This window comes from Panthera uncia, chromosome D4 (genome assembly GCF_023721935.1).
Source record: "Panthera uncia isolate 11264 chromosome D4, Puncia_PCG_1.0, whole genome shotgun sequence".
Classification (NCBI taxonomy): Eukaryota; Metazoa; Chordata; class Mammalia; order Carnivora; family Felidae; genus Panthera; species Panthera uncia.
Genome location: NC_064807.1, coordinates 84823803 through 84851248, shown reverse-complemented (window position 1 = coordinate 84851248; position 27446 = coordinate 84823803). Strand labels below are relative to the sequence as shown.

The window sequence follows — 27446 nt, the reverse complement described above, 5'->3', positions numbered from 1 at the left end:
TACGGGGTCTACGGCCCTATCAACTGATGCCCCTTGGCTCCCCCCCCCCCCCCCCCCCCTTTTTTTTTTTTTTTTTTAATATTAATGGTCTTTGGCCTGACCTGGCTTTACTTGTCATATTCCAATCTGTTTACAGAGGGATAGGGTCCTGGACTTTGGTTCAAGACCGGGGTGCACACCCTCTTTAGGGCTTTGGGCCAGTCACACGATCTCTTCTGCAAAATGGGTCCTTGTTAGAATACTTCCTGAGGGGATGGATGGATCAACCAACTGAACCTGAGCCACCCAGGCACCCCCTTGTGAGGGGTTAAATGAGATTGTGGATAAGAAAACAGTTTGAAAGCCTAGGGCTGCTCGGATGGCAGAGGCGTGTCAGGGACCAGTCCCGCTGCCTGAGATAGAGGGTGCCTGATCATCCCTCCTTGCTCATCTGCGGTTTCTCAAACCAGATGGTTGACACTGGAATGTCCTGGAGACTCCTGAAAAATATGGATGTCTGCCTCCCAGTGGTTCTGGCTAAATTGGTATGTGTTGTGACTTGAGAATCTGGTTTTATTAAAGCTCCCCAGGTCGTGCTGATAGGTAGCAAAATTTGAGACCACCAATTGAATGCATCCTCCTTTCCAGCAGCAGCATTACCTTTCTGAAGCCAGCCCAATGCTGATCCTAGGAAAATGTGGGCTGTGTTTTTTTTTTTTTTTCATTTTTTAAAAATTGTGGTGGAGAGCCTGGCTGGCTCAGTTGGTAGAGCATGTGACTTTTGATCTCGGGTCGTGAGTTTGAGCTCCATGTTGGGTGTAGGGATTACTTAAAAAAAAAAAAATTGTGGAAAGATACATATAACAGAGGGGCGCCCGGGTGGCTCAATCGGTTGAGCAATTGACTCCGGCTCGGGTCATGATCTCACAGTCTGTGAGTTCGAGCCCCGTGTTGGGCTCTGTGCTGATGGCTCGGGGCCTGGAGCCTGCTTCGGATTCTGCATCTCCCTCTCTCTCTGACTCTCCCCCGCTTGTGCTCTCTCTCTGTCTCAGAAATAAATAAACATAAAAAAAATTTTTAAAAAGATACATATAATAGAGGGGCGCCTGACTGGCTCAGTCAGTTGAGCGTCCGACTTCGGCTCAGGTCATGATCTTGCAGTTCATGAGTTCGAGCCCTGCGTCGGGCTCTGTGCTGATGGCTCAGAGCCTGGAGCCTGCTTCGGACTCTGTGTCTCCCCGTCTCTCTGACCCTCCCCCGCTCACACTCTGTCTCTGTATCAAAAATAAATTTAAAAAAACATTTAAAAAATTTTTAAAAAAGTTTGTTAAAAAAAAAATTAAAAAAAGGGGGTAGCCTGGGTGGCTCAGTCGGTTGAGCGTCCGACTTTGGCTCAGGTCATGATCTCGCGGTTTGTGGGTTCGAGCCCCGCGTCGGGCTCTGTGCTGACAGCCTGGGGCCTGCTTCGGATTCTTTGTCCCCCTCTGTCTCTCTGCCCCTCCCCCACTCGTGCTCTGTCTCTCTCTGTCTCAGAAACACATAAATATAAAAAAACTTTTTAAAAAAAGGTACATATAATAGAAATTTCCCTAGAAATTAGAAAAAATAGAAATTTTTAAGTGTACAATTGAGTGGTGTCCAGTACATTCACCATGTGGAACCATCACCACTATCTGGTTCTGGAACTTTTTCATCCATGGAATGCATTTTGGACATTCAGGTCTGTGTCTCTGGGACTGCGAGCTCCCAGAAGGCAGGGAGTGGGTCTTGTGTACTTTTGCACCTCCTGGAGGCACCCAGGAAATACTGGGTTGAATAATCTTCTTGTGTGCTGACATCCCACATAGGCTGCGACTCTCCTCCCCTGCTTGGAGTTCAACTAGCTGCCTGCCCACGGGCTCTTCCTTCTTCCCAGGCTGCCTCTTCGCCTTGGTGGCTTCTGTAGCCAATGTCACCCCCTGCTGGAGGGCGTTTGTTTTGAACCTGGGTCTGGCCTGTTACAAATTTTCAAGGAGAATTAAATCCGTGGTTCTCTACCTTTGGGTTTGCTACACAGTTTCCATACTAGATTTTTTTTTCAAGGGGCATGAGAGCACACTGAAAGACCAAGACGACACCAAGGTAGTCGGCAGTAATTGCGGCTCCAAGGTTGTGTAGCCTAACGCATCTCCCAACTTCCATGGAAACGTCTGCGATTGTCCTCTTGGTTGGCTCTTGGCTCCACGCTCTTCTCTGAGTAGCTGTTTGTTGCCCCGATATACTAAGAGGCAAGTTCACATGAACTGGAGATTGTTCCGTTACTCTACGTTCTCAGAGGCCTCTGGTGACACAGTTGTCCCTGTATCCCACCACGAAACCCACTCAGCCGGAGGTGCCTGGGGGGCTCAGTCCGTTAAGCGTCCAACTTCGGCTCAGGTCACGATCTCACGGTTCATGAGTTCGAGCCCCGCATCGGGCTCTGTGCTGACGGCTCGGAGTCTGGAGCCTGCTTCTGATTCTCTGTCTCCCTCTCGCTCTGTCCCTCCCCTACTCACACTGTGTTTCTGTCTCTCTCAAAAGTAAATAAATTAAAAAAAAAAAGGAAACCCGCTCAGCTCAACTTTGCATCTAAGACATTCCTGTCTCACCTTGTCTGCTCATTAGCTGTGAATTGTGCCTCACACCTGCGTCAAATTGTGGTGCTCGCTCAGGGGGTTTGCAGTGTGGGCCCAGAGACGCTGGCTCAGGCCGGAGTCCTCCCTGCTCCCATCACACCTGTGTTCTCATCAGGTGTGTGTGCAGGACTTGATGGGGAAGGAGGTAGAAGTGGGGGGAGGCCTTGGGGGTGACGGCCACCTGAGGACAAGGGAAATTCTGGGGAGGAGGATCAGAAGTGGGCCCGCTGGATGTGGCGAGGTGACGGCGACAGGCCACACGCACCCCACCTGCCCGGCAGCGTCCTTCAGGTGGGCTTAACAGCATCCCTCAGCCTCCGGGATGAACCATATCTCACCCCACCCCAGGTGAAGCTTCAGCTCCCAGAGTGACAGAGGTAGAAGTGGGGGGTGTGTGAGAGCATGGTCTGCGCTGTGGGCTGGGGGGGGGGGGGGCAAGAGGTGATGGACCCTGGGCTGTGGCCCTGGGAAGCATACAGATGGGTGAGACCCACAGGTGGGGTCTGAGTAACAGCCCTCTGCACCTGCAGCCTCAGCATCATCTGGGGGCTTGTTCACAAAGCACACTCTCGGCCCCCCTGCTGGAGGAGGCAGCTTGTGTTTTAGCAAGCTTCTGAGGGACTCTGGGGCCTGCCCGTTGAGAAGTCAGGTCTAGAATGTCTTTGAGGTCCTTTTGCACGCGAGTCAGACGTGCTGGTTGATGAAATGAGATGCCGTGTGCCGCTTCTATTGGCTGGTAGTGGTTGCTACCCAAGGGACCGATGGGGGCTTGGCCTCCCTTTGCACATCATCTCAGACCTTCAAAGACGCCTCCTCTCTGGATGGCGATGTTCCTCAGTCATAGGACACATCTTAAAAATCGGTGTGTCTCACAGATGGCCCGTGTATGTAATCTAGTTTTCCCCTGAAGAGCTATTATTAAACAATTGGAATGTTTTATAAACAATACATTGTAGAGTCGAGGAGATCTAGAATGTATAAAATTAAATAATCTCTGTACCCAACATGGGTCTTGAACTCATGACCCCAAGATCAAGAGTCACATGCTCTACTGACTGAGCCAGTTTGGTGCCCCTAGAATGTATTTCTTTTTAAGAGTTTTATTTATTTATTTTAAGAGACGGAAAGAGAGAATACTAAGCAGGCTCTGCACTGTCAGCCAGGCACCCCTAGAATGTGTGTATGTTATGTATGTATGTATATATGTATGTGTGTATTTATTTACTTATTTAAGTTTATTTATTTTGAGAGGTGAAAGAGAGGGAGAGAGAGTCCCAAGCAGGCTCCATACTGTCAGAGTGGAGCCTGATGTGGGGCTTGATCCCACAAACTGTGAGATCATCACCTGACCTGAAATCAAGAGTCAGACACTTAACCGACTGAGCCACCCAGGTGCCCCTAGAATGTATATTTTTAGTAAGAAAGTGACTGTTCTACTCATGACTTTGAAGTACTCATGCCTCATAGCGATACCCCCTGAATACATTTTTCTGGCTGGCTGGTTTCTGAATGACTGAGTCACACATGAGCACAGTTAACCTGACATTGGTCAATCTCAGCCTGAACCTGAATGCAAGGCAGAGCCCAGTATTCTCTCAGCACACCCCTCGGGGCCTGGGGTGGTGGCTGATCACCTGACCAGTGGGGCCGTTTCCCCTGTCATCACCAGTGTTCCTGAAATTGATCGGCCAGTCCTAGATGCCAGCTAGAGACCCATTATTTCAGAAGTGAGGCGTTGAGAGGTATTGGCCTGGGAGTCAGGGAGCCTTCCTAGGGGTCAGTGTAGGACTCTGATAGCAAGTGACAGAAACTAGCCCAAACCAGCTCCTGTCAAGCACTTCTCTTCAGGATGCTGGGATGTCTCCTGGGCCTCTGAAGGTGCAGCTGGTCCTGAGGAATCTAGGAAACTTGGGGGTCCCCCACCTCTCAACTCTGATGTTACATGTATCCCCCGAGGCCTGTCTCTGCTTGTCTCCTGGTTGTGGCCCTGGCTAATTGTTGGGGCCAACGTTTCCAGGTTTCCGTTCTAGGCATATGCCATCTTGTTAAATCTTTGTCTCTGTTGTGAATTTCCCTGAGAGAGCTTGATTGGCCCAGCCTAGGTTCGCGTCCACTTCTCATCTAGTCAGAAGCTACAGTCCTGGTATTGGGACACATTTGGTGGCTTGGGTAGGAGTCCTGACATTCTGGGTGTCTGCAGGCTCTCCTGGGGGCAGGAGAGCTGGGCTCCCACACTGGGTTCTGGTCCCTGAATCTCACTGCCTTCCTCTCTGCTGGAGGTCACTGGGACTTCAGACTCCAGACCGTGGTGACTGGTGATCTTGGTTTGGGAATTTTTCTGTTTCCCTTGGCCACACCTCCCGGTGTAATTAAAGTCTGGTCCCAGTCCCTCCTGTAGTGCCTCTGCCTCTGAGGTGTGGGAGCCCAGCATCCTTAACACCCCTCTTCCTGACCTTGCTGAGGCCCAGAAAGCAAGGATCTCATTCTTCCCTGACTTCTCTGATGTCTCAGAGGGCTTGTTATGGGAGCCTCAGTCCAGCCACACACTGCCTGGCACAGAAGGTACCAGTCTACACAGGGTATCCTTGGGCAAGCCCTTCCCTTCTGGAGGCTTTGGGGCTTCATCTCCAGATGGGATGGGATGTATGGGACGGATCAGGGTCGGGCCAGATAGTCAGATCTTGAACTATGGAAACTACTTAGTTGTCCCAGAATGAAAAGAGAATAATGATAGTAGTTTCCTACCAATTCACAGAAAAAATTGTGGGTGCAGCGTGTCATTGGTTTTAAGTTTTTTTTTCCTCTGTGAATTTTCCCTAGTGTTTTGACATTTGTCTTTTGTCTGAATAAGCAAGCAGCAAAGAAATATTTAAGAAAAAATTTTAATGTTTATTTATTTTTGAGAGAGAGAGAGAGACAGAGCACGAGTGGGGGAGGGGCAGAGAGAGGGAGACACAGAATCAGAAGCAGGCTCCAGGCTCCGAGCTGCCAGCACAGAGCCCATCGCGGGGCTCGAACCCACAAACTGAGATCGTGACCTGAGCTGAAGTTGGACGCTTAACCGACTGAGCCACCCAGGCACCCCAGCAAAGAAATATTAATGGAAGTAGATGGAAAGATAACAGCTTGCTATCTTGTGGACATTTTTGTCTTAGATTAAGTCATTGGGGTAACATTCTTTTAGAAACTTTTTCTGAGTTTATCTGATGTGATGAGTGTCCAGGATGTTAGACTGGGTGAGAACACCATGGCTGAGGGACAGTTTCGTGTCACAGGTCAGACTGCCTGAATTCAAGGCCTACTGTGATCACCTCTTTGCCGTGTGATCTTGGGTGAATTACTTCTTTGTGCCTTAGTGTCCATGTTAGTAATGCAAAAATAGGAGTTTCTTCATAGGGTGGTTGTGAGGATGAATAAGATATGGGTAAAACTTTTGGGACAGTGCCTGAGTTAGCACTTAGTAACTAACACTCTTGCCATCATTGTGGCTTCTGGAAGCTTGATTTTCACCCAGTCTCTTAGAATTTTGGCTCAGGCTGTATACTTTCTTTACTTTCTTTTCTTTTTCTTTCTTTCTTCTTCTCCTTCTCCTCCTCCTCCTCCTCCTCCTTCTTCTTCTTCTTCTTCTTCTTCTTCTTCTTCTTCTTTTTACACTTTACTTATTTTTGTGAGACAGAGAGTCAGAGCACGAGCAGAGGAGGGGCAGAGAGCGAGGGAGACACAGGATCCGAAGCGGCCTCCAGGCTCCGAGCTGTCAGCACAGAGCCCGACACGAGGCTCCAACCCATGAACCATGAGATCATGACCTGAGCTGAAGTCAGATGTTTAACCAACTGAGGCACCCCAAGCCTGTATGCTTTCTGATCCTCATGCCCATCCACGAATTCCTCAGTGTGCACACTCCCTTGGTGGACCCCTCCAGTGCTGTGGTTTCAAGTCATGTCTCTGTCGGATGTTCTCCAGAGCCTCACGCCTTGCGACCGCTCTCGGGAATCCTCAACACCTCCATGTGGATGGGAGGCATCTCGGTCTGAACGAGGCCCAGGAGAACTGCTTCTGTGTTCTCTTTTCCCAGAATTTGCCATCGCATTCCACTGGTTGTCAAACCTGTCCTCTGCTCCTCGCTTCTTCCCGAGCAGCCAAAAAGGCATGGCCCTGCTTACAACCCACTCAGGCCACACCTTGTGGCTCTCAGACACCTCCTGGCCTTGCCCTTGTGCTCGGGCCACCCTCCTTACCCACTGTGGCCAGGCACGCCACCTGCTGTCCAGTCTCTGAGCACGGAACGTTTTCTACTGTAAGGTTTTGCTCTGGCCTCCCCCTCCCATCTCTGTCCAGGACCCTCTCCTGCAGCTCTCCCTTTGTCCTTCACACCTCAGCTCAAGTGCCATTTCCCCAGAGACCTCCCTGGCTGTTCCCTTCTCTCCCACACATCTGCTGCACTTGGCACCATAGGTAGTTGGTGGGTATTTTCTTGTTCGTGTACCCCCAACCCCTGTGGAAGCTTCTCGGGCACAGGGATTTTGCACATTTTGTTTTCTGCTGTATCCATAGCACCCAGACAGTGCCTGGCAAGTGGACACTCAGTAAATAATGTGTGTGTGTGTGTGTGTGTGTGTGTGTGTGTGGTGTAAAGGAAATATATGTAAATAGTATATGTGTGATATATATAGTCTATGTGTGTATACAACATAATACATACAGTGTAGTGGAGATATATAAAAATATATGTACATATATCTTGTCTAAATGGGCTTGTGCCGTGTGCCAAATACGTGCAAAGTGCTGGGTATAGAGATCAGACAGGGTTCTGATGCTGGAGGAACTCCATTTAATGGGAGGCAGATAAGAAAAGACAATTTAGTGGAATGTGATGGGGAGCGTGGGGACAGGTGTTTCATGTACTAGGAAGAGCTGCCCCTTTGTGGGGCCCGCTCCCTTCCTTTAGGCTTACTGGCACTGGCCTAGTGCACAGCCCTGCCCCCCCAAGCCTGAGCCAGGTGGGGGAGGTGCACAGGGGTTCCGGGCCTCGTCATTGCCCTGCACGTTCAGGTGCCTGGTGAGGGGCTGTGTGAGCAGAGCCTCTTGCAGATGACGATCTGCTAGGCCCCCTCATTTGATAAATGATGGGTCCTGTCCATAAGAAAGGGAGGCTGGTAGTTCCTTCCCTGGTCTGATGTCTATCCCTGTGGCCAGCTAAAGAGGGGACAAGGAATTGGAGACAGAGGGCAGGGTGGAGAAAAGAGGCAGCTGGGGAGGAGCCTGCCTTCTTTCTACCAACTAGCTCATCACAGACTCACCTGCTTCCTTTGATCATGGGGGCACCTTGGAAGGGGCCTGCGAAGGGAGGGAGATGCTGGTGGCCAGGTCTGCGATGCTTCCCTGTGCTGGCTGCAATATTACAGGATTCTCATTGCTGTCGGGATCTTCCAAAGGGCACTCCTGGGGAAAAAAAAGAGAAGCGACACTCCAGCATCCCCTCCAAATGGTGTCCTAGTGTCACCAAAAGTCCTGGGTCAGGCTCTTACTGGATCATGTTGACCACCCCTGAACCACTCACTGTGGCCCAGTGCACATAGGACGGTTGAGGGATCATCTTCACCCATAGCGCACAGATCGGGCTCCTCCTTTGAAAGATGGGCCAGTTACAAGAGCAAAGAGGCAGACCGGGGCAGGCAGGATGACCAGAGGCCCATTGGCCCGAGGGTAAGCAGCAGCGCGGGAGGGGTGCTGTTTAGTAGGGGGAACAGAGTGCCCAGGCAGGCGGTCACTAGTGACCTGGGTTGACTGGTGACCACTGACCGCTGACTGGTGACCACTGGGTTTTGATTTTCTGCAGAAAAGTTGCCAGACGGCGAGCATTGCCACTGCTGAAGCGTCTGTCCAGACCCGGAAGCATGCGGATGCTGAGGTGCAGACCGAGGTCCCTGCACCGGTCAGCGCTCGGTCTGTGGCCCAGCACGACAGCCCCAGGCTGGCAGCCTTTCTTCGGAGGGTGGAGGCCATGGTTATCCGAGAGCTGAATAAGAACTGGCAGAGCCACGCTTTTGACGGCTTCGAGGTGAACTGGACAGAGCAGCAGCCAACGGTAGGGAACTGCAGCCTGGGACACCCTCCTCCTCTGCCCCAGCCTGAGCCTCGCCCGCCCCCGTTGGAAGTCCTCTTAGGCCAGATGCTGTTAATAGCAATAATAGTAACTGCGTTCATGGAGGTCTTACTTTTTGCCAGGTGCTGAGCCGAGTTTTATGAGAGTAAGTCATTGAGGCTTCCCTGCTGTCAAGAAGTAGTTTGTGGTTACCTCCATTTACAGCTGGGGATGGGGAGGCTCCTGAGTTGAAAGGATTTTTCTGGGATCACATGGAGCTAGTCAGCAGTAGAGGCAAGGCTTGAACTTGGGGAGTCTGACTCTGGACCAGACTTTCTCCACCGCTCGGCTGTCTCCCCTGGCACCATGTGGTGAGGGCTCTCTGTGCCATCTCATTCACTCCTCAGCACAGCTGCATGAGGCGGTACTTGGATGATCTCTGTTTTATAGACAAGGCCCAGAGAGGCTAACTGACTTGTCCACGGTCGCCCAGCTGTAACGGGCCAAGCTGGGATTTGAGCCCTGGTCTGTCTGGTTTCACTGCCATGCTCTAGTGACTTCAGTGTCTCCGAGGCTCAGCTCAGAGTGACCCTGTACACTTAGGTGTCCGGCCGCACAGGCAGGCTAGGCTTTGAGACGAATGGGGGGCTCTTGGCTTTTGCTCCCTGCTGGGCCTCAGCCTCCCCTGTGGACAGGCTGCTCGCTCACGGCTGCGGGCCCTCGACTGGGGAGCCTTGGAGTTCTGAGCCAAACTTTTTTTTTTTATACAGTGCTTTCTTCCTGTAGAAACAGATGAGTAACTATGTATTCAGAGGTCATAGCCCTGTTCTAGCCTCTCCCCCCCGCTGCCCTCTTCCCACCAAGTCACTGGAAGGCATGGGAAAATCAGTTTGAGGGAAGTCCTCAAAATCACTCTGAAATGCAGTTGCCGAGGCCACACCGCAGTGGGCAGTCACTGACTCCTTATAAGCCGGGCACAAGAAGGGCTCAGGGAAGAGGAAGAGCCCAGCTTGTTGTCTCTCCTTGCCATTGCTCGTGCCCCACGGCCCCACCACCCAATTTTACAGAGGTTAAGCTTTTGTTCTTTATTATTAGCACGTTCCCACATTTCTATGGATTAACTTGGTCCAAGTGTGTGTTACTTTCTCCCCCTTTAAAAAATACGTTTTTTTCCTTTAAAAAAATTTTTTTAATGTTTATTTATATTTGAGAGAGAGAGCGAGAGAGAGACAGACCATGAGCAGGAGAGGGACAGAGAGAGATGGAGACAGAATCCAAAGCAAGCTCAAGGCCCCGAGCTGTCAGCACAGAGCCCGACGTGGGGCTCGAACTCACAAGCCGTGAGATCGTGACCTTAGCTGAACTCGGACCCTTATTAACGGATTCAGCCACCCAGGTGCCAAAATATCTGTTTTCTGACTACAGAAGCAATGTATGTTCATTATAACAAGTCCAGGCAGTATAGAAATACAGAACATATACCATGTAGACAGTGGGAGGGGACACTTTGTTCCCACGCCCACACGCCTTTAGAGTCTTCTCTGTGTTACACTAACACAAGCATCATGACTAGTGTTGTCACTGAGAACATTTTAAACAAGTGGAAAGCACTGTACGTTTTCCTGATGACCTTTGTCACTTTGAGCTTTCCATGTCAGTTCCTACAAAGGTGCTGTAGGCGTCCCAGCGGCTACACTGGGTCCCACTGCACGGACACGTCGTCCTTTATCTGAGTCCCCTGTGGGTGGACGCCCAGCTTCACTTCTAGAGAGGTATCCTCCAGAAACGAGGGTGGGCGGGAGATCAGGCTGCCCCCTTTGAGTGGCAGCCTGGTGAGCTGGCCCTGGGCAGCCCCGCATGTTAGCGGTGCGCGAGCATTGGGCAGAGGAGGGCGTTAGCACTTTGCTGTTATATCACATCGACAGCGAGTCTGTCCTCCCACTTCTTGTTTTGCATCAGTTCTTTGTTGATTCCCTCATGATGGAATTACTGTCTTGGGGTTTTTCTCTCTACTTCTGTCAAGGTGTTGGCCTTGACATTTCATCATTGTCCTTGGCACTGCTGTAGTAGCTCTGGAAGGGCTGGGATGCTGCTCTTAACGAGAAACCATAATGTCAGAATTCTACAATCAGTGGGACAACCTTGTGGAAAGCTTAGAAATTGGAGATAAGGAAGAGACCACCCAGGGTCTCCCACTGGAACCGCTGACCTCCTGGTTCTGTTGTTTCCTGCCCCTTGTTTCACACGTGTGTTGACAGCTGTGAGTCACTGTGGCCAGTCTTGGGGTGTTTTCTGGTCGGGAGCAAAGCCTGTTCTGTGTTGTCAGGTTGCTATGGAGACTTCACATGTGTCCTTTTGAAACACCTAATTGGAGCCTGGGTGGCTCAGTTGGTTGAGCATCTGACTATTGATTTCTGGCTATTGATCTCATGGTCATGAGATTGAGCCCCACATTAGGCTCTGCACCGAGCGTGGAGCCTGCTCGAGATTCTCTCTCTCCCTCTCCCTTTGTCCCTGTTTTGCTTGCACACGCTCTCTCTCGAAAAAATAAAAATAAATAAAAATAAAACACCACCTAATGTTTCATCCATACACTTTATTTTTTTGAGCCGAGTTTATCCAGGTGTGTTCTCTGTGCAGGCAGTTCACCCTTTGTGCCGGTCTGAGTCTTTTTTTTCTTTTTTCTTTTTTTAATGTTTATTTGAGGAGGGGGGAGGAGAAAACAAACAGGAAGGGAGGGGCAGAGAGAGAGGGAGGCAGAGGATCTGAAGCAGGCTCCGTGCTGACAGCAGAGATCCTGATGCGAGGCTCGAACTCACGAACTGTGAGGTCGTGGCCTGAGCCGAAGTCAGACGCTTAACTGACTGAGCCACCCAGGCATGGCCATGCCATTCTGAGTCTTGGCCAACACCTGTCCGCCACAGTGAAGGTGTAGAGAAGTCCCTTGGTCCCCCTTCTCCCACATTGTAGGTTTATCTTCAGATTTTAAAGTGCACTGGGTATAAGTAGTGGGTTGCAGGTATACGTAGTGTTGTGACAAATAACTTAATGTCTGTGGCGCCTTTCTGATGTACACTTTAGTTGAACATGACGTAAAGAAGTGCACAAACCACAAGTGTCCAGGCCTGTGGCTTTCCAAAGTAAAACATTTCTGTGGAGCCAGAACCCAGATCAAGAAACCTTCCTTTCCTTTCCTTTCCTTTCCTTTCCTTTCCTTTCCTTTCCTTTCCTTTCCTTTCCCTTCCTTTCCTTTCCCTTCCTCCCTTCCTCCCTTCCTCCCTCCTTTCTTTCTTTCTTTCTTTCTTTCTTTCTTTTCTTTCTTTTCTTTCTTTTAATTTTTCCTAATGTTTATCCTTGAGAGAGAGAGGGAGAGATACACAGCATGAGTAGGGGAAGGGCAGAGAGAGAGGGAGATGCAGAATCCAAAGCAGGCTCCAGGCTCCAATCTGTCAGCACAGAGCCTGGCGCGGGTCCGAACTCAACAAATGACAAGATTATCACCTGAGCCGAAGTCAGATGCCCAACTGGCTGAGCCACCCAGGCACCCCGCACAAAAGGTTTTCTTGAGTTCCCTTCACCTCCTACCACACTGGACAGCTTTTTTTTAATCTTTAAAAAATTTTTAAGCAATCTCTGTGCCCAGCGTGGAGCTTGAACTCACGACCCTGAGATCCAGAGTCGCATGCTCCAGGGACAGAGCCAGCAGGGCGCCCCGGTAAACGTGTGTGCTCAGTTCTCTTGGGCGTGTACCTAGGGGCAGAATTGCCGGGTTGTGTGGTGCCTCTATGTTTTAGCTTTTGAAGACCCACCAGACTGTCTCCCCACCGTGGCCTTGCCATTCTCCGTCCTTGCTAGCAGTGTGTGAGGGTTCCCACCATACAGCTTTTTACACGTTTTAGATTCTTTCCATCGGGTAGTTTCTTTATATGGAGTCATAAGGTCAAGGAGTATGCAGCTTATCACAGACGTTTTGATCTGTGTGGCACATCCCCTCCCAGAAACCTTGGGCTGATCGCTCACCGTGGCCAGCACTGCCAGCCTTTTCATTTGGTGTGCCAGGCTGCTATGGGCTGAGAGGGAAGCTGCCAGAGGTTTAAAAAAAAATGGTTTTTTATTTAATGTGGTAGAATAGTCATAAAATTGTAACCATTAAAAAAATTGCTTTAATGTTTATTTGTTTTTGAGAGAGAGACAGAGTGTGCAAGCCAGGGAGGGGCAGCCCAGAGCCCGACGTGGGGCTCAGACTCACGGACCGCGCGATCATGACCTGAGCTGAAGTCGGACGCTGAACCGACTGAGCCACCCGGGCGCCCCAAACTGTAACCATTTCCAGGTGCATAGTCTAGTGGCACATAGAGCACCATCCAGTTCCAGGAGCCAGAGCTTTTGAAACTGTGTATAGAACAGGGTCTTACTCTGAGCCAGAACCTGGCATCTGTCTCGGTTCGTAAGATCCTTTCTTCTGGGTTTCTGGAAGTATCCTGTTTGGGGTGGTGTTGGGATGAAGGCTCTACATTTCCCTCCAGGACCAGGCAGCGGACCTGGGTGGCTTTGGAGGTCCAAGCTTGTAGTAGTGGTTTTTAGGTGGCTACAAGGCCGCCTTTTGGGGGGCTCTGTGGCTCAGGGCTAGGGATGGTTTGTCTCTTGCAGGTCATGTGTCTGCACACCCTGGGCTACCCCCCAGCCCAGGGGCAGGGTCTGCATGTGACCAGTGTCTCCTGGAACAGCACCGGCTCCGTGGTGGCCTGTGCCTATGGCCGGTGAGTGGCAGCAGGGGTGGCTGTGGGGCAATGGGAGGTCCTCAGACTCTGGTTTAAGCCTCTTTCTCCCTGTCTGTGTGGTGAAGGTTGGCCTGGAGCTTGGCCATTCTGGGAGTCTTTTTATTCTCAAGGCTGCCTAGGCACCAGGTTGGCTGGAAAGAGCAGCAGAGGGAGGGGCTTAGAGCCCACAGTCCTGGTGCCCACCTGCCAGCATAGGGCAGAGCGCCCTGGGCCTGCCCCCTCTTCTCCGTGAGCCGTTTCCTGATGGGCCACAGTTCCCCAACCCTGCTATCGTGTGGACCCATCTTGGTTCTCGGGAACCCTTTTCTAGAGGAGGTCCTGCCACTGTGCTATGGAGGAACCTGTGCCACTACAGCACCCAGTACGGTCTGGGTGTGACGGGGACGCAGGCTGATCTGGGGGCGGTGGGTGGGTGGGTGGCGGGTCTGGTGCTAGGAGCAGGGTGGGGGCGAGATCCTGGCCTCGGGGCAGAGCCGGCTCAGGCATGTCCCTGTGCAGGTTGGACGACGGGGACTGGAGCACGCTGAAGTCCTTCGTGTGTACCTGGAACCTGGACAGGCGAGGCCTGAACCCCCAGCAGCCGTCAGCAGTGGTGGAGGTGCCCAGCGCCGTCATGTGCCTGGCCTTCCACCCCACACAGCCGTCCCATGTCGCAGGTGAGCCGTCTTCTGCTCCCCACCCTGTGCAGGGTGCCCACAGGGGAGCTCTCCACTGGGCCCTCGGCCCCCAGGCACGGCTGGGGCAGGTCTGCTTGGGGAGCAGAGCCCTGGGCTCAGGTGAGGATGCCGTGCCAGTTGTGGAGCGTGGAGGAGGAGGATGGGGAGGAAAGGCGGTGGCGGGGGGGGGGGGGGGGGGAAGGGGGGGGGGGGGGGGTGGTGGGGGCGTTGGCGGGTCCTTGCTGAGTCTTAATGGGGTGTGGGCCACGCAAGGGTGCAGCCTGGTCAGGACTCGAGGCAGGGCGACAGGGGCACCCTCGGGGAGCCGTGGGTGGTGACAGGAGCCACACGTGTTGGGAAAGGGGTTGTGCCGGAGGGCACGGCAGGGTGTCGGGCCTGGAGATCAGCCTGGCAGTGGGTGGGTGGGGGCACAGCAGGCCAGAGTGGGGGGAGGGCAGGACTTTTCCTCCCCCCCGGCGACTCTGGGGAAGCGGCTCCCCGTCCTTGCTCCCTGGGCGGGCGGGCGGGGCTGGTGCTCGGTTGGGGCACCGGGTTGTTGCGCGTGAGTCAGCTCTTGTCCGGGCGCGCTTGGTCCCGTAGGCGGGTTGTACAGTGGTGAGGTGCTGGTGTGGGACGTGAGCCATCCTGAGGACCCGCTGCTGTGGCGCACGGGCCTGACGGACGACACGCACACCGACCCTGTGTACCAGGTCAGAGCAGTGGGCCGCGGTGGGGGGCGGGGCGGCACCTTCCCCTTCTCCCTGAACTGAGTGCTGCTGTCGCTGGCCTGCTCCTTGAGGTGAAACGGAAGAGAGGGGGCCTGCTCGCACAGCCACAGCAGGTCACCAAGGAGTTGGCAGTTAGGGACAGCGGCCTTCGGCCTTCGGCATTCTTAGCCCCCCGGGGCAGAAGTCACACCCGCCCCCCTGCCACGCCCAGGCCCTGGGCCACTCCCAGCTCCCCCAACTTCCAAGTGGCCATGTGGGGCTCCCAGCTATCCTGGCGTCTCAGGGAGGGACCTCGGAACCCTCGGGTCTGCCCCCAGGTGTGTGAGGCGGTTCCGGGCCTCCCCCAGAATTCTCCCTTTGGTTTTCCCGCAAGAGAAGGGGTAGTTGGGGGATGAGGGTGACTGCCGGTCTTGCTGGGAAATGGGGGCAGCCTGGGGAGCAAGCAGCTCTTTCTTGACCTTGGTCCCGTACCCTGTTGTCCCAGGTGCTTTGGCTACCTGAGCCCCGGCACAGCCACCGCTTCCAGGTGCTGAGTGTGGCCACGGACGGGAAAGTGCTGCTCTGGCAGGGGGGCGGGGTGGGCCAGCTGCAGCTCACGGAGGGCTTCGCCCTGGTCGTGCAGCAGCTCCCGAAGAACACCAAGCTAAAGAAGGTACGTGGGGCCCCAGCTGCTGCCCCTGCCCGCCCGCCCACCGTAGGACCCCCGCAAGTGGGCCTTGGGGGTGGCGGCAGGCGGCACGAGCAGCGGTGCTAGCAACTGAGGTCACGTGGCTCCCACTCGCGTGACTCGGCTCTTGTGGGACTCTGACCAGATTCCCTTGGCTCTGCCCTGCCATTCATTTCTCCACAGCCTCCCCGGGGGGAGACCGAGGTGGGTGCTACGGCGGTGGCTTTCTCCGGCTTTGACCCCAGCCTTTTTGTTCTGGGCACGGAAGGTGGCTTCCCGCTCAAGTGTTCCCTGGCAGCAGAAGAGGCCGCCCTCACGCGGATGCCTAGCTCTGTGCCCTTGCGGGCCCCAGCACTGTTCACCTTCTCTCCCCATGGTGGTCCCATCTACTCTGTGAGCTGTTCCCCCTTCCACAGGTAGAGGAGGCCACAGAGCACCTGGCACAGGGAGGGTGAGGAAGCCCCATAGAGCGGCCTACAGGGCCTGTGGTCTGGCCTGGGCCCAGGTCTTCGCTATTTGAGCCCTCCTACTCGGCGCTCGGGTGGTTGGCTCCTGGGGATTGGCCCTTCTCTCCCTAAGGGGATTCCCAGTTTGGGGGTCCATGGAGACTTTTCAGGAACGTGACAGCCCAGGGGAAGTTGGGCAGGACACCCGGTACTCATTCCCTTGCCTGGCTCTCTGCCCTTCATCCTGTCCAGGAATCTCTTCCTGAGTGCGGGGACCGACGGCCACATCCACCTGTACTCCATGTTGCAGGCCCAGCCCCTGGCCTCCCTGCAGCTGTCCCACAAGTACCTGTTTGCCGTGCGCTGGTCCCCAGTGCGCCCCTTGGTGTTTGCGGCTGCTTCCGGGGAAGGTAGGAAATAGGACGATAGGCTCAGATCCATTTAAGTGATACGGGCCCAGCACGTACTTGGAATTCTGAGCTGGGGAGAGGCAGCAGGTGGGGGAAGGAGGGCTAAACCAGGTGGACTTCTCTTGTGCCATGAGTTTCTCTTCCTGGGTGCACAGGCCACTGTTCTGGGCCTCTTGTCCCATGATTCTCTCTCCCTGCAGGTGATGTGCAGCTGTTTGATCTACAGAAAAGCTCCCAGAAACCCACAGTTTCAATCAAGCAAACCCAGGATGATAGCCCGGTCTACTGTCTTGAGTTTAATCGCCAGCAGACTCAGCTCCTGGCTGCCGGTGACGCCAAGGGCACTGTAAAGGTGTGGCAGCTGAGCACCGAGTTCACCGAACAAGGACCCCGGGAGACAGAGGACCTGGAGCAGCTGGCAGCAGAGGTGGCCGCCTGAGGACAACCGGGGTGGGGGTGGGGGGTCGGGGGCAGGAGCAAGCTGCACCTGAGCTGAGCTCTGGAGTTCCGACAGAGGCCGAATGAAGACAACACGAGCTTCTGGGGGAGTCAAGTCATTTATTTGTCTTTCACATGAAAACAAAAGGGAGGGGAGAGAACAAGAGGGGATCTGGCCCGCCGCCGAGATTGCCGAGTCGGAATGGGGCAGCGGGCTTCACGAAGGGAATCTGGGTCCCCACGGCAACGGGGCAAGTGCGACTTGACCGGAAGCGGTTTATCGAAGCACCATTTTCTACTAAGTCTTCTCCCAGGCTAAGCGGACTTAAGCTCACATTGGAAAGTAACACTGGAATATTTTAAGAGCACAGAGAGGAGGTGTCATGCAGCAAGGCAACGGCAGGGCGGGCAGCGTGGGCCGGGCGGAGCGAGGAGCGGGATCAGTTCACGAAGAGCGAGCGGGTGAACTCCACGTAGTCGAAGGCGGTGGGGAGTTCGCGGCCCTTGCCATCCACGTAGGGCTTCATGTGGGAGACGCAGTAGTCGGCTTGTTCCCGAGTCAGGTTCTGGAGGGGAAGGGACCACACCTGTCAGTCCAGTCCGCTGACACCCGGGGGAGGTGCGGACATCGGGAATGTCCCTGCCCAGAGACCGCAGCCACTTCTAAGAGCTGCTTCAGACAGGTCTGGAGTGAGTTTCACTGGTAAATGGGGATAAAATGCCTGCACCCAGCAGAAGAGGGCTCAAAAGGGAGGTTTGTTAACTTAGACTCATTCTGACCCTGACCCCAGGGCAATCTCAGGCTTTACTTTCCAAAGGAAACCTCGACCCTTGTCCCCAGGGTAGGGAAGCAGAGCCCCAGACCTGGTATAGTTCCTCCTTGGTCACGTAAGGCTTTCCCTCGGAGCTCAGGGCCCGGAAGGCGCTCTCGATCTCCTCGCTGGATTTGACGTTCTCCGTCTCACGGCTGATCATGAAAGCCATGTATTCTTGCAGGGAGACGTGGCCGTCCCTGGGGAGGAGCGAGTGCGGTGAGCAAGGGGGGCCTAGGAGGAGCCGAAGACAGAGCTGCCTCCAGCACCATCCCTAAAGCTCACCTGTTCGGATCCACAGTGTCTAGGATTGCCTCGAACTCGGGGTCTGGCTCCCCTTCCTCCACCATGGGCAGGTCATAACCCAGGGAGCGCAGGCAGGACTTGAACTCCTGGTGGTTCAGCCGGCCCGACTTGTCTTTGTCAAAGTGTCTGTAGTACAAATGGAGGACGGCTCAGCACCCAGGCCCCGGTGCTGAGCCCGCGTGCCCGGCAGGGGAGGCCATACTCACTTAAACATCATGCTGAATTCTTTGAGGGCCTCCTCAGTCACTCCTGTTGTGTTCCTAAAAGAACAGAATGGAGTTAAGGACCGGGCCTTCCACCCCATTTGGTAGGTGGCGCGTTCTGCTCCATCCCCATAAAATGGCGGGGGGACCTGCGGTCAGGTAGCCGAGACCCCCGCCTCCTCCCTTGCTGCCAGGCCTGGCTCAGGTACCTGGCCTGGATCTGCTGCTCCAGGTTGTGCTGCATGCGCATGCCCAGCTGGTCGAGCTGGTCCCACTGCTGGGCCAGGCCCACGGTGCTGTGCTCCGTGTACTTGTTGTCCAGGATCAGGGCCTCCTCCATGGCTGCCCCCAGGTCCTCGATCTTCTTGAGCTGACTTCTCATGGCTCGAATCTCCTGGTGCTTGCGCTAGAGAGGGGGAGGCAAAGGTGCAGGGGACAGGGGCTCTCGGCTTGGCGTCCAGGCCCAGGGGCCTGCTCAACAGCCCTCCCGGCCTGACGCCCACGGGGCCGTGCGGAATGGCAACGGCAGGATGGTGTGAAGTGAAATCCAACAGCCTCCGTTAAGGGAACGACTTCAGCGTCGGTCACAAGCCAAGAAAACTGTACACTAAGAACCAAAGGACTCTTTCGAGTAAGACACCCGGCGGCAACCCTCAAAGACAAATGACGGGGCTCGGGGCTGCTTTCTGCTAAGAGAAAAAGGGCACCTAACCAGCCTAGCTTCATGCCTGACTTGGAACCACATGGGCCTACTGGAGAAGGCTGCATAGAGGGTCTGAGCCTGGCCAGGAGCCGTAGGGGCACTTACTTTGGTAGCTTCCAGCTGGGATTCCAGGGTCCCCGATTCTTCCACCATGCAGGACCTAAACACAGAAGCACAGTGAAGCAGGAGGACCTGAATGGGAGCTTGAATTAACTATCCCCAGTTAACAGTACCTGCTATCTTGATTTTTTTCTTTTGGAATTTAAGAACACGAAACGTGCTATTGGCAATCTTTTTCTAAGTGGCCCTGGGAGCCATGGAGGGCAGGTAGTATCTCTTCTGTTTCAGAGACTGCCAGCCGGTGCCCCAAGGTGTTGAGTCACCTGCCCAGGGCCACCTGGTGGGCCACGGCTAAGCCCCACCCATCCTGCTTCCAGGCTAGGACCCTTTCTCATGTGGCTCCTCAGGCCCAGCCAGGCTGTGACATGGCACCTGACCCAAACTAGGCCCTCAAGGGGCACCTTAGGAACTGCGTCGAAATCCCCTCAGGAGATGACAGAGGGGCTGCAGGCCTGACAGGCTCTGCAGTCACTGGGGAGAAAGCCACTCTGTGCGACCCTGCCTCCTGCTACCCAGGAGACCTTCAGGAGGAGGCGGCTGACAAAAGGAGAGCCACCCCCTAGAAATCCCTGGGCCTCTTGCAGGTTCCTGAGGAGGGGAGCCACATTCTAGGTGTGACAGCAGTGGAGGAGATGCAGAGGACCCCTCAGACACGAAGGCGGGGTGCTAAGAGATCATGACCAGATACGGGTTTTGAAAGGGATTCTAATTCTGCCCAAAGGGGAGAGGTGGCTGTGATCAGGCTCCATGACACAGGGCCAGAGGCTTCCAGGGCCAAGTTCTGAACAGCAGGGAGCAGGGAGCCTCCATCTATCTGACATTACAGTGTGAGGTCACAGAAGGCCATCAGAGAACGAAGACAAGTTAGGGTTACGTGCGGGGACGAATCACACTGTGCGCATGTCCTTGGGGGGATTTTAGCCCAGCCTCCCCGGCACCCACGTGTGCCCCAGCCTACCCTTTCAACACCCAGCGAGCCAGGCTTAGCTCTGAAATTTCCCCAAGTTCCTAGTGTTCGAGCAAGGCAAGGCACCAGGCTTCCTCCTACCCCAGCAGGTCAGACTCACAGTCACGCCATGTCCCCCAGAGAAAAGCAACACCCCCAGGACCCGGGGGCAGGAGGCTGGGTGCCGGTGCAGTGGGAGGAGGACAGACCCCTCCTTCCCAAGCGGCCGAGGGCGGTGGGTTAGTCAGAAAGCGGAGCCGCCTGGGGAAGTCAAGAGTGCATTGGTAAAACCACAGTGAGGTAAGAAGAGAAATAAGAGGAGAAAAACCTTCCAGACAGATCATCCCCAACTTCATACTGATAGACACGAATGACCCGACGATACGCTATGCTAGTCAAAGAAAAGAAACCAAATGAATACACCGAAGGCACGGGCAGGCAAGAGCAGACCGAGACAGACACGCGCCACAAGGCCCAAGCTGGCAGTGCACAGGCGGGGCAACCTGGCGCCCAGGCAGGGACCTGGTGGGGCTGCGCCGCCGGGGAGGACAGGCGGCCTCAGGGCAGCTCACACTGCGACCAAGCAAGACGGGACAGGGCTGGGGAGGAGCCACGTGGTAAGGGGAGCAACGGCACCCACGGAGACAAGACCAGACTGGCAGACACAGCCACAGGGCTGGGGAGGGGAGCGGACGTCAGGCGGCTAATCAACTCCAGCTAGAAGCTGCAAACCCTAAATCCTGACCCCCTCTGCCTCCAGCACGGGTAGCTGGGTCAGCTGGTACTGGACCTGTTTCTCCCATTACCATACTTAGACACCCCAACTCCCCGTCTGTAGAACCCCTGGAATGCTAGACTCAGCCACTGAGGTCCCCTCAACCCTGGCTTTACATGGGCCTGGGGGAGAATGCACAGGTGCTGGACCCAGGCAGAGGCTGAAGCCTCAAGGAGAGGCCCCTCCCAGTGCTGGGCGGGGCCACCCTGCTTCTCCCAGAGCTCCTCCCAAGCCCCGCCTCTCCACCTCCGGGAACCCAGGCACTGCTGCCTCCTCTGAAGGGGCAAATGATGCTATGCCCCTTCCCCTGGGAAAGCTGTGGTACGGGGCACTGGGGGAGGGGTCAGTGCACAGCTGGGAACTCACTGTACCAGCCGAAGCTCCTACTTCGTGACCATGACCCCCTAGGAGCTAAATCTGGTCCCACTGGACACAAGGGGAAAAGAGGCAGAAAAGAAGTCCAGTAAAATCCCAATGGCTGAACAAGCACTGGGATTCTCAGAGGCTTTGGACTCCAGCTCTGGCCCTCTGGCTTGGTCACATTCCCTTCCTGAAAGAGCCCTTGGAATCTGAACAGGAAGGTGGGAGTGGCTCCCCTCCCCAGACCGCAAGCTGTCAAGGACAGTGGGCTGTGAGGCGAGGCACGCACTCCTTGGAGGGGGATGGGGACAGAGGTGGGGCGAGGGCGGGACAGGGGAAGTGCAGCCCGCCTTGGGCAGCAAGGCCCATCCTGGGATCCTCTGCAAGCCAGGCCACAGGGGGACAGAGGGCAGGGGACAAGCACAGGAGACACAACCACACCACGAGCCCGGAGAAATAAGAAGACAATATTAACCCATCGAGGAGATACGTTCTGTGCAGATGGGATCCAAGCAGCCGCAAGACAAGGTGGTGTCCAGATAGCAGCAATCGGGAGGTGGGGGACAGAGAGAGACACAGGAAAGAAAAGAAAAACAAAAGCAAGAACATCAGTACCTACACTGCACACGACCCTGTATCGTGAGTCCCTGATGTGCTGCTTAGGACCGACTGCCCACCACGCACAGTCCCACCCAACCCAGGACACCCCACAACTTGACCTTTGGGAACTCCGCCCACCCCTCTGGCTGGAGCCGGCCCAGCGTATGCCCCTAACCCTTCCTTCCTCCCTCCCTCCCTTCCTGCCAGAGCGCCTCCGCCTCGCCTCGCCTCGCCTCCCCTCCGGGGTTGCCCACAGCGCGCCCTCCCCTGGAGCGGGGGATGGGGACGGGGAGCAGGGGCGACGGCACCTGGTCTCCTGGATCCACTGGTGGAACGCGTTGGCGTGCTGGGCGAACTCCTGCCGCAGCTTGTCGTTCTCCTCCTGCCGGCGCTGCTCCTTCTGCAGCTCCAGCTCCCGCTCCTAGGCCCAAGCGGAGGGGACGCCGTGTCACCGGTGCCCTCCTTCCGGGACTAGCTCCGGGGAGGGGTGGGGTGCCCTCGAGACGGACCAGAGGCCTCAGAATTTCAGTTTTCTGAAGCCGAGTATGACCAGAGACCATTGCGCTGGGAGGCAGGGAGGACTGGATGTTGACCTCAACCCAAAGAGGGAAGCTGGCGGACATCTAGGGAGCTCAGAACCCTCAGTTCCCTGGCTCCTCGGAACCCCCCCCCCCCCGAACTCCAGCAAGAGGTGAGGGGAAGGCACTGATGGTCGGCCTCGCGTGGGCTGCTGGCCAGCACCCGCTCCGGCTTCTGAAAGTGAGACCGACCCGCCAGCCCCCCAAGCCCCCGAGCTCGGGCTGACGGCTCTGGGCGGGGCGGCAGCGGCACCTTGATGATCTTCTGCAGGTTCCTCCACGTCTCCTCCAGGGCCTCCATGGTGAACCACGTGTAGGGGTTGGAGGCCACGCGGAAGCTCTTGATCTGGCGGTCCAGCTCGGCCAGCTGGCTGAAGTCGGCCTGCGCAGAGCTGAGGGATGAGCGGAAGGCGTCGTGGGCCTCCCGCAAGGCTCTGATCTCCTCCAGGGAGTTGCAGCGCACGGGGTCGGTCAGATCCTCCTCGGCGTTTTCAAACCAGCTGTTGAAGGCAGATGCCTTTTTGGCGAAGGTCAGGAAGAGGTCTTCCACCTGGGAGCAGAGCAGCCCAGCTCAGCACGGCCTCGAGGCTGCACGCGCCACGCTGGGGCCGGAGGCTGGGAAAGGCAGGTGTGCTTCTGGGCCGTCCGGGTGGAGCCGGTGCCCCCGCTTCTCCAAAGGCCTCCGACTTCCTCCCCTCACTGCACATGAATGAGCAGCAGCCGCAGAGGCAAAGGTCCCCTTCTGCTAGGTTCAAGCCGACCCCAGGCCGCATGCAGAACGTCTGTGCGGCCGGCGGGCTTGCCCTGCGCGCCGGGCCGGCTGGGCTCCGCGGGGACCCCGCCGCTTACCTTGCGGAAGTGACCCTGCGCCTCCAGCAGCTTCTTCTTCCGGGTGGCCGAGTTGGCCAGAAGCTGGCTCCATCTCTTCATGAGGGAGGCGTGCCGGGCCTCGATGGCCTTTGACTGAATGTGCTTGGCGGCCAGCAGCTGATCTTTGAGGGCAGTGATATTGGCGATGCCCTCCTGCTGGAAGGCCTGCAGGCCGGCGTCAAAGGTTTCCTGGAACAAGGAGCTAACGGTAAGCCTATCTGTAGGGTTGGCAGGGACGCTGGAACCCGCCTTTTCTGGGGGCCTCAGCGCGACGGCACCAGAGCCTGTCTGGCCAGCCGCCCAAGCCAGACTGTCGGCCCAGAGTCCCCACCTTCTCCTGACAGCCTCCTGCCCCACAGGCAGATTGAGGTGTGGGGCTCCCTCTACGTGCCCCGCTCGCCCCACTACCTCCGCCCGGAACGAGCGCCTGCCTCCCCACCTGACTGCCTGCAGTTTACCCTTGGTGACCTAGCTGAGCCGCTCCCCTCTGGGAAGACCTTCCCCATCAGCCCCGGCTTTCTGGCACCCGAGTCAGACACCGCTGGGGTGTTAAGTCCACAGCACACCCTGCCGTCGGGCCGGAGCACAGATGCCTGGTCTGGAAGCTCCCCGAGGACCAGAACCGCACCCTGCTCACTGCTGAGCCCTAGGGTGTTTCTCAGCGAGAGCTGCAGAGCACCAGCCGCCTGCAAGGACACGCTATCTGCACACATTTCGGTCGGGCAACAAAGGGGCCAAGACTGACCTGTTTGGTAAGGAGGGTCTGCACGGAAGACAGGTCGCGGCCATAATCATCCGTCTTCAGGCTGTTCTCCTTCTCACCTGAGAAACCAAAAACGAGAAATAGGCCAGCCTCCTTGGTACAGTGAGGTGAATTAAGAAAACCGAGGCACGCTGTCACCCTGTGGATGTTTAAATCCCAATAACGCTAACAGCGGTCTCCGACCCCATGTCAGCCGGTTCCCACCTCCCTGCAGCCAGGCCCGTTCTCTAGCCGGGCCGGGACGAGGTCCTTCCAGCTCATCCTGGATTGTGGTTCAATTGTCGCTTAAGTGACAGCAACCACCAGGGTCACACGGGTCCCAGAGTCTGGTCCCCTCTCGCCCAGGAGCCGGACTGCACCCTGGGCCCGGGCAGCTAGGGGACAGCGCAGCTGTGTGTCCGCTGCCGTGCCATTTTGTTTGTGCTGTGACGCCTGTCACTCCCTCCTGGGCTAAGGGTTTTTGCTTTGTTAACCCTTGTGCTGACCCACGGCCCCCACCCTCGGCCTCAGGACACGGTGTCTTCTCAGACACCCCTGCAATAGATCCGTTTCTTCTCTGGAGAAGAAAACCAACTGCTGAGGAAACAGATGAGCTACGGCCCTGCACCAATCCTCCTGGCCGGGGAGGACGAGAAACTTGGGGCCAGGCTGGACGGGCCAGCGCTCACTCACCGATCCAGGACTCCACCACGTCAGCCTTCCAGTTGAACTGAAGGAAGGCCGAGTTCTCATCAAGCTTTGCCTTCCTCTGGGCAGCGGCTTTCTCCAAGTCTGACACCTTCCCGTTCAAGCCCTTCATCTTTGAAGAGATGTTCTCCTCATGGTGATTGTTCTAGGCCACGGAGAGAAGGCACAGCCTGGTCAGCCTCACCCCCCGGCCGCAGCCACCACACCCGTACCCTCCCTGCCCGCGAAGGCCCTCCAGGCCGGTGAGGCGGGCCGTGCGCCCCGCTGCCCTCCTCCAGGGGGAGGGACGGCAGGAAAGGCTTCTCCACGGGCAACACGGAGTAAAAGCCTCGAAAGGGGAATGCTGGCAATTCCACTCACAGGAAGGAGTTCTGAAGAAACACTGAGGAATGTGCCGAAACGTCACGATGTATTCGTTTTTTTTTTTTTTTTTTTTTTTTAAGTAAGGCTTCACACCCAGTGCAAAGCCTGAACTCATGACCTTGAGATCAAGACCTAAGCTGAGACCAAGGGATGAATGCTCAACCGACTGAGCCACCCCCTAACGAGGGAACCCCTCGTTAGCATTCTTGATAGCAAAAATGGAGAAAAAGCACAGATACTTCCAACTTACTACACATCCAAGAAAACGGCTACTACACACAAGCAACAAAAACAACATTCAGAGGGGCACCCGGAGGGCCCCGTCGGTTCAGCATCGGACTCCAGCTCGGGTCATGATCTCACAGTTCATGAGATCGAGTCCCGCGTCGGGCTCTGTGCTGACGGCTCGGAGCCTGGAGCCTGCTTCGGATTCTGCGTCTCCCTCTCTCTCTGCCCCTCCCCTGCCTGCACACACTCTCTCTTTCTCTCTTAAAAATTAATATTAAAAAACAAATAAAAAAACCCAACCGTTCAGAAAAAGCGGACACTGACAATTCTTGGGCCCCAAACACTCAGATTCAGTCTTGGATAAACTGCATTTGAAACCATACACAAGTCAGCATAAAACGTAGAGAGAAACTCAGGGAGGAAACAAAGACTGTTGCTGACAGCAAAGCACCAGGCTCCGCTGGAAGGCTGCAGAATATTCGCAGTCACGGCCCAGGCCACAAGAACAGAGAACACGCAGCAGGGCTGCATGCGCGTGGAGATCGTCTGCAGGTCTCATCTCTGTCCATACGTGGTATGTTTCTGAAATCAGCTTTCCTGTTAGTTTATTGGCTCATAAGCGCAAGGGAGAAAAGCTCTGCAGTGAGCACGGACTTGAACATACTGCTACCTCCTACGGACCGGATCCCTAGTCTCAACCCCAGGCTTGGAGCAAATCCTGTGACGAGAAATCTTATCTACTTGTTGCGTTTGCAACAGGAAGCTACAGCTGTTAAAAGGTACTTGTCTCGTGGTACTGAACATCTGTCACCGCACCTAAGTGATCGCGTCACTAAGTCGCGACCAATGGCAGCACCGCGCCTAGTCTGGAGCGCCAATACGCAAGTGACCTGACTTCACTGCTGGTGAGAAAGCCCAAGACCCCTCCCGTCTGCCCTCCCTCAAGGGCTGCCGGACCGAAATAAACCTCGTGATTTTAACACATTTGTTTCTAAAACATCCTGGACGCAGCCAGGCTTCGCAGTGCGACGTACATCGACGGAACCGGACCTATCCTATCCAGGGGAGGCTGTACGTGTGGAAGAGTCAGGGAGGTGAGGCATGCAGACCTCGCTGGTGATCGATCCTTCTGGTGGCTTTATTTTTCTTGCATTTTCTAGTACTTCCGTAAAGAGCTCGTACCTCCCAAGAAAAACTAAGAGAGCCGCTACGTGGGAATGCCAATGTCGCAGAAAGACCATCAGGGATGCTTCTCTGCTTAACAAAGGCAGGGAATGTAAGCATTGTAGAGTAACTTTACCAACTGGCTTCGGAAAGGGGGAGAACACCCGACCAGTCATATAACCCTTCTCTTCTTTATGGAATATGGGAATGGAATTGCTACCAGTCTCTATGCAAAAACCTTTCTTGGGGGAATATTCCAGCAGATGGACTTTGTGCGGGCATGCACCCCTCGTGTGGAAAATGAACATTTTACAGGCAGGCCAGGCTCACCTTCTTAACGAGGTCTTGTCCGTTACTGCAGACGTCATTCACACGGTCCTTGTGCACAGTGAAGTCTGTCTCAAAAGCTTCATGTTTCTTTAGTAAGCCCTGGAGTGGAAGCAGAAAGGCCAGCTGCTGAGGGCCTGGCATGTGCCAGTACCGGGCAGGGGGCACAGAGCACAGAGCTGTAAGCCACCTGACCTCACATGCGTCCCAGTCTAGCTGGAGGCTGACAACACAGGGACCGATGTTAACAGGTAATCATAAAGGTGGTAAAACCGTGATGTAGCAGGTAACTGGCAGCGCAGGCTGAGCTTGAGAAGGGACGTCAGGGAAGGCCTTACTGAAGGGGTTAACTCCTACTAATCAACCACTACAGCATCCCTCTTCCCCTTACAAGACCACACAGAAAGCACTAAACCCAACACAAGCTTAAGACACACCCAACCAAATGGGGACTCTCAGGCTAAGGTTTCCCCTGGGTTCAGCTCCTGAACGACCTTCCAAGTCTCCCTCCCTCGGTACAAGTGAAGGGGCGGAAACAGGGCCTCTGCACGGGCCGGGACCATGCAGAAGACAGACAAACCCTTTCCTCCGTCTAAACCACCTGAATAGGACGCCCCCTCTGAGAACGTGGCTCGGGGGCTACCCAGACTCTTGGGAACCCAAACTCTGTCTCCACGGCTGGTGGCCCAGATCCGGGAACTTCCGACCAGAACGTGTGGCTCCTCCCAGCAAGAGGGGAGGCGTTTATCCAGCCCGTGGCCCTGGCCTGCTTGCCACCATGTGGCGTGGATGGTGTC

The 27446-nt window shown here is 55.4% G+C and overlaps 2 protein-coding genes across 6 annotated transcripts in view; one reads left to right on the top strand and one right to left on the bottom strand.

Annotated features, from left to right (window-relative positions):
* DYNC2I2 (dynein 2 intermediate chain 2) overlaps window positions 1–16948 on the top strand; it is a 20016-nt gene extending 3068 nt beyond the window's left edge. The window contains exons 2-9 of one of the 2 annotated variants that reach the window (XM_049629867.1): window positions 8473–8721; window positions 13369–13478; window positions 13998–14155; window positions 14756–14865; window positions 15368–15535; window positions 15734–15966; window positions 16249–16406; window positions 16607–16948. In XM_049629867.1, coding sequence (XP_049485824.1) covers window positions 8473–8721; window positions 13369–13478; window positions 13998–14155; window positions 14756–14865; window positions 15368–15535; window positions 15734–15966; window positions 16249–16406; window positions 16607–16845 — 1425 coding nt within the window. In that variant the 3' untranslated portion in view covers window positions 16846–16948. The remainder of the gene's footprint in view (window positions 1–8472; window positions 8722–13368; window positions 13479–13997; window positions 14156–14755; window positions 14866–15367; window positions 15536–15733; window positions 15967–16248; window positions 16407–16606) is intronic. The other variant, XM_049629875.1, reaches the window with a different exon arrangement.
* SPTAN1 (spectrin alpha, non-erythrocytic 1) overlaps window positions 16949–27446 on the bottom strand; it is a 61964-nt gene continuing 51466 nt past the window's right edge. For 2 of the 4 annotated variants that reach the window (XM_049629833.1, XM_049629848.1), the window contains 13 exons: window positions 26653–26751; window positions 24553–24712; window positions 23863–23939; window positions 23097–23306; window positions 22501–22797; window positions 21978–22090; window positions 21545–21562; window positions 18974–19028; window positions 18375–18571; window positions 18169–18222; window positions 17942–18088; window positions 17709–17856; window positions 16949–17410 (listed from right to left, as the gene is read on the bottom strand). In XM_049629833.1, the coding sequence (XP_049485790.1) occupies window positions 17285–17410; window positions 17709–17856; window positions 17942–18088; window positions 18169–18222; window positions 18375–18571; window positions 18974–19028; window positions 21545–21562; window positions 21978–22090; window positions 22501–22797; window positions 23097–23306; window positions 23863–23939; window positions 24553–24712; window positions 26653–26751 (1701 nt within the window). In that variant the 3' untranslated portion in view covers window positions 16949–17284. Of the gene's footprint in view, window positions 17411–17708; window positions 17857–17941; window positions 18089–18168; window positions 18223–18374; window positions 18572–18973; window positions 19029–20262; window positions 20326–21544; window positions 21563–21977; window positions 22091–22500; window positions 22798–23096; window positions 23307–23862; window positions 23940–24552; window positions 24713–26652; window positions 26752–27446 lie in introns of all 4 variants that reach the window. The other 2 variants (XM_049629856.1, XM_049629838.1) reach the window with 2 other exon arrangements.